General features: G+C 44.2%; 1 protein-coding gene across 1 annotated transcript in view; it reads right to left on the bottom strand.

Moving 5' to 3' along the window:
• The window catches only part of PDE6B (phosphodiesterase 6B), an 86,135-nt gene extending 82,355 nt beyond the window's left edge, over nt 1-3,780 (bottom strand). The window contains exon 1 of the mRNA XM_043971234.1: nt 3,313-3,780. Within this exon, the coding sequence (XP_043827169.1) occupies nt 3,313-3,780 (468 nt within the window). The remainder of the gene's footprint in view (nt 1-3,312) is intronic.
• Nucleotides 3,781-6,192: the final 2,412 nt, after the last annotated feature.

Below are 6,192 nucleotides of genomic sequence, written 5' to 3' on the forward strand. Positions count from 1 at the left end.
GGAGAACACAAACAAGAACTGGATAGGAGGAGGAGGCATTGATCAGGGAGATCACAGAATCACTAAAGTATTGAAGCAATACCCATGCCTAATCCAGTGCCTGGAATACAGCAAGCGTTTAATAAATGCTTATTAAATTGAAGGGTTTTAGAAGACCAGGTTCACTCTCTCTGATGTCATCCTCACAGGTTAAGGACCCAAATAAAGTCATTTCCTTTAGTAGCCCACATCCTCTATGAGTTGATCCAAACCCTCTGAGACTTTATATTCAGTCTATATGTTCTCTCTGGATAAATTCCACATGTTGGCTATTTGGCTATGTCGAGCAAGTATGAACCAGTGCAGTGAGCGATGGATTAGGATGCAGAGGACTTGGGTTTGAAGTCTGGCTCTGTCGCTTAGCATCTGTGTGACTTTGGACAAGTGTTTTAAGCCTCAGTTTCCTATCTGTAAAATGAAAGGATTGCACTCAAAGACCTCTAAGGTCCCTTCCAGTTCTAAATCTATGACCTATGGCCCTAATCAGGATTTGGAGACACAGGTTGTCTAATGACAAGGAGCTGATAAATTTCTTGGCTGAGTTTTCCCAGTTTTATAAGAAAGGGATAAGAGTTTCAGCGACCTATCACTTAGTGAAGAGGGATTTACTGAGCGTCTACTGTGTACCCCGACTTCTACTAGGGGCTGTGGAGGGTCTAGGCTCTGCAGAAGTGTCACATTTCAAAACTCCCAAGTGAACCAGATTGAAATGTAATTGGGAAATCTTTAACAAAACAAATAAAAATACAACATAGATCATGTCAATTTGTGATTTTCTAAAGTGGCTTGCAGGGATCTATTTCTATTTGAGTTTGATCCCACTGGCCTAGAGGATATGTCAGAAGCAGTCCTAGCCTCAAGAAGATTCTCAAGGGACTTACTTTTGTTTTATTGCAATATCTAAGTGGTGCAGTGGTTAGAACCCTGGGCCTGGAGTCAGAAAGACCTGAGTTCAAAACCAGCCTCAACACTTACTACCTATATGAGCCTGAGCAAGTCATTTAAACTCTGTCTTCCTCAATTTCCTCAACTGCAAAATGGGGTTGAGACAGCTAGGTGACACAGTGGGTAGAGTACCAGGCCTGAAGTCAGGAAGATTCATCTTTCTGAGTTGAAATCTGACCTCAAACACTTACTAGCTGTGGGACCCTGGGCAAGTCACTTAACCCCATTTGCCTCAGTTTCCTCATCTGTAAAATGAGCTGGAGAAGGAAATGGCAAACCACTCCAGGATCTCTGCCAAGAAAACCTCAAGAGGGTTCATGAAGAGTCAGATACAATTGTAAAACAACTAAACAACAACAAAACCCAGAGTTGCTGTGAGGATAAAATTAGCTAATATTTATAAAGCCCAGTGCCTGCTAAATAGTAGGTGCTTAATAGATGCTTCTTTCAGGCAGCTAGATGGTACAGTGGATAAAGCACTGGCCCTGGATTCAGGAGGACCTGAGTTCAAATCTGGCCTCAGACACTTAACACTTATTAGCTGTGTGACCCTGGGCAAGTCATTTAACCCTCATTGCCCCACAAAAAAAAATAAATAAATGCTTCTTTCTCCTCCTCCTCCTCTCCTCAAGGTTTATCAAGGAGTATTTTGTTTAATTATAATCTCTCCACTGAACGTAGAAACCAGGTGACATAAAAGAGAGCTATCTCTAGCAATTTTAGAGCTTGGGCAAGCAGGGATAGAGGTAGGGAAGTCTTGTGGAAAGATCTTGGATCTTGGGACACAAAGACCCATGGTGGGGACAGACCTCAGGATACTTCAATATATCAGGCCAACAGAAACTCTAGGGTGCCCCCTAGGCCACTTTGGGAGAAGCTGCTTCCAGGGATGGGAACAGAGATGGGCAGGGTCTACCTGGGGCACAGGAAAGCCTTGAAATCTCACCAAGGCTGGCCTATGTTGGCCTACACTTTTATTGGACAATGTGTGGCTCTTGCGGGAGCTACTCAACATTGGGTGCAGGTCAGATCAGGGGAGCAGAGGCCCACCTACCAGAGAGTACAGCCCACTACCATAGAGCAGATCCCCAACCCTCAGGATGAAGTTATAGGAAAGGGAGATATCAGGTGAAGGAAGCGTGGAAAGAGAAGTGATAGTATAGGAATAAAGAAGGATGTGTGCCTCCTGTATGTCTGCTGCCCTGAAGCAAAGCCCACGTCACCCTACCCTAGGTACGCATGTATGTGCAACAGAGAAAAACTAATCCTAAACAGCCGAAAAAATACTGAATTAGGAGTCAGAAAATACAGGTTCAAGTCCCAATTCTGCCACTTACTACTCATGTGATCATGGGCAAACTACCTCAACTTTTCTACACCTCAGTTTCCTCATCTGTAAAATGGGGGATCAGATTAGATGGTCTTTAAGGTCCCTTTTAGCTCTACATCTATGATTCTATGAATACACAGACATTAAAATGAAATTAAACAACTAAATAAATAAATATTAAGTCCCTGCTGTGTGCAGAGACCTCTGCTTGATTCCGGTGGTGATCCAAATTGTGGGTAACACACAGTCCCTGTCCTCTTAGGAATTAAAGCCTAGTATGATGATACCAAGACAGATAACTAACCAGAACAACAGCTTTGTATGTGATATCTTCATATCATCACATAATATAGATTACATCATAATATAATTGAAGAGCGTGTTAATCATATTACATGATGAATGTAATAAAGATGACAAGAGGATGCCTTGTGAGGTTTAAAGAGGGAAAGAAGTCTTACTGCCTGGGAAAACGAAGGAACGCTTCATGGAAGAGATGGTTTTCTAATTGGGCTTTAGGTAATGGGGAAGATTCAGTAGCATAAGGAATGGAGGGAAGTTGGGCACGGGAAATCATATGAGCAAAGGCTCTAAAGTGAGCATATTTGGGAGACAGAATTCTCCACTTTGTAGGAATGATCCCAGACCTGAAGACACAAACATCTCAGACCTGACCGTATGGATATTCTCGTCTGCAATGAAAGAATTTGCCAGACCATACATGTGAATCATAGGAAGAAACAGGGAGCCATGTTATCTCAGAAAGTGAAGAATCCCTGGGAGTAAAGCTATATCTTGAGGGACGATAGAGATTGGGGCCATGAGGGACCCTTTAACCAGTGACGTCTGAGCCCTAATGTACTATGAAGGACCATTCTTGTTTCTAGGGGAGATTGGTCCACTCTAGACTGGTGAGCTCCTACATATCCGTGAGCCCTCTCTCCTTATTCATCCTCCTTACTACAGAGACTGACTCTTGTCAGTATTGGAGACCCTACCTCATTAACATCCTGGACATTGATGGTCTTCTTTGTCTGTGCCACATGCCCTATGACCCCGATGTCCAGAGGGAAGACGATCTCCGAGTCAGGGGGCACCAGGCAATCCTCCAGGGTGCTGTTGGGTTGGATGTTAAAAAGTCTTGTGGCCAGTTCCGCAACACCATTCCTCTGCCGGTACATGAAGAGGCTGCAGCGGTCGGCATGGATGATGGTGCATACCCTCCTAAGGATTTTGAAGACCACCTTCTCCATGTTGATACTTTCTTGCATGTCCTGAACGACCTCGAAGAGGGCTTCGCTCTCTTCTACCTGGCATAGCTCTTTAAAGGTTGAGAAATCCACCAGACCCCGACCCTCACATGCGCCAACCACATTCTCGGGGCTCAGAACTTTTCCAAAGTACTGCTCTGTGAAGGCGGGGTTTTCATTGAGAAACTTCTCCACGTCTTCCTGACTGAGGGCCATGGTGGCTCCTCACAGTCCCTGGGTATACCACCAGGAATGGTAAGCCTGGGGCTTCCCCAGAAACCCTCCCACTATTTTCTCTGGATGTTCATGGACCCAAGCAGCACCTTGTCCTAACTGGGGGGTGATACAGGGCCAACTGCTTTCAGTAAACACTGTAATCAGCAAAGTCTTTCTTAGGGATGATTATGGGGAATCCGTGGGAGGACAGAGCTGCTCAGGAGAACGGATCGGATGACTCATACTAAACCAGGGAGAGAGCTAATTCAGCCCCCACCGCCTGCCTCTCCCTCAGAACCTAAAAACTCCTATTAGGCTGGCCATAAAAACAAGACTGGGGAGGGGTATGCAATCTGGAGGGTGATGGGTGTTTTTGGAGCCTTCATTGGCCAGGTTAACCCCTGCCTCGGATCGATTTCACGGGCATCCAAAGGAAGATACTCACCTTCCAATTAAGCATAGGCCCCTCAAACCTAATCCCCAGGGGACTAGGTAGTAATCCCAGCTAACAGGATGACCTTTTTCCCTTTCAGAACACTTCCCTCTGGGAAAACAGCATTGTCGAATTCCTGTTAAAGTGACATATCTTTACTGCCCCATGCTCTGTGCCTAGCTCAGTGCTCAGCCCTTCACACCACGGGGAAGAGGAAGGGTGATGGCCCTGAACGTGGAGGATTTTACATTGATACACATGGAACAATTAGACAGTTTGACAGAACTGAGGGCTAACCTGAATATAGCTGAGGCATCCTGCATGTGTGGAACAGTACAAGCCGTGATACAGGAGATCAGGAAATGATGGGAATGATCAGAAAAGGCTTCATGTAGGGGGTGGGGGTGGCACACAAGCTGAGCCTTGAAGCCCTGGTGGGATTTGATGGCTGAGAGGAGGGAGAGATCACTGTGGGTGGGGGGAAATAGTTTTAGCCAATACAGAACTACCCAGGGCAGAATTTCCTCACACAAGCAAATGGAGTAAATTTCACTTAGCCAAAACAGGGCAAGTGAATGCATGGTTGTGTTGTCGGGTAGCCCTGGGATACCCAAGTTGCATTTGATAGCTTTGTTACCATCAGAACAGTTATATAAGCTTTATTACATAATGACTGCTAGGTACCAATTTCTCTAACTTAAGTCCTTCTCTAATGCCTCATGAAGGCACAGAGGTGACCTAGGGTTACCAAGAGCAGCCCTATCAGGAGGGCATAAGCTCTGGTAGGTCCCAATGAGCTAGAAAGGATGGATCCAATGACAGGCCATAGGTTCCTTGTCCAAGGACCAGCCTAGCTCATCACTTCAAGTGTCACCAGCCAGAGATGAACTGGATTTAGGGCAGCTCACAAAAACCATTCCTCAAGATGAGAAGAGGTTGGAATCTTCCAGTCTGGGGAGGTCATAGATCTTGATTTTATTTTTATTCTACACTTAATGAATACTACCCCCACTAAAAAAATTTCCATCTACAGAGTAGAACAGAAAGAAATTATATATAAAACCATGAATTTCTGTTATCTACAGCTTACTTTTAAAAATGTATAATAAATTCATTATCTTACTTTCAAAAGTGTTCTTCCTGTCTATACTTCCTTCTGAACTTTTCTGTTCTCTTTTGTGAAATTAAAAAAATGGTTCAATAACCCTTGACCTTATTTCATTTCATTTCTTTCTTTTCTGGCAACAGTATAGATAGCTTCCCTGTTCTCCCATAATTCCACCCCAATGGGAAAAAAAGGAAAAAACAATACTTATAATGAATAGATCACAATTTTTTTTGCATTCTTGAAGTAATGAATGTAATTATATAATCACCCAATTCTCCAGCTGAGAAAGATTAAAAAAATTAAAGGACTTTTAAGGCAAAATCATTTAAAATTAACTTATTGATATTTAAAAAAAATTTTTAGTGAGGCAATTGGGGTTAAGTGACTTGCCCAGGGTCACAGAGCTAGTAAGTGTTAAGTGTCTGAGGCTGGATTGGAACTCAGGTACTCCTGACTCCAGGGCCAGTGCTCTATCCACCGCGCCACCTATCTGCCCAACTTATTGATATTTTAATAAAAAATACACATAGTGGGGCAGCTAGATGGCGCAGTGGATAGAGCACTGTTTCTATAAACGCAACACTGATGGGTGTCTCTAGGTGATTCTTCTGTCCCTTGATTCCTTCCCTCCCAAGGGCATCAGGATCTGGTTCCCCTTGTCCCCAATGCCTTTTCTGCTACTGTGCTCCTTCTTGTCAAAGTTCCCCTCTTCCTGACCCTCTGGGTCAGGGACATCTCTCAGCATCTCCTCCAGCTTCCCACCCCTACAGCACATGGACAAACTCAGAAGTTTTCTGAGAGTCCTTGCCTTTGGTAACCAGAAGCAGGAGAAAGGTTAGAGTACTGAGAAGTCTGCAAGTCTCTCAGGAAA

This window comes from Dromiciops gliroides, chromosome 6, assembly GCF_019393635.1.
Source record: "Dromiciops gliroides isolate mDroGli1 chromosome 6, mDroGli1.pri, whole genome shotgun sequence".
NCBI lineage: Eukaryota > Metazoa > Chordata > Mammalia > Microbiotheria > Microbiotheriidae > Dromiciops > Dromiciops gliroides.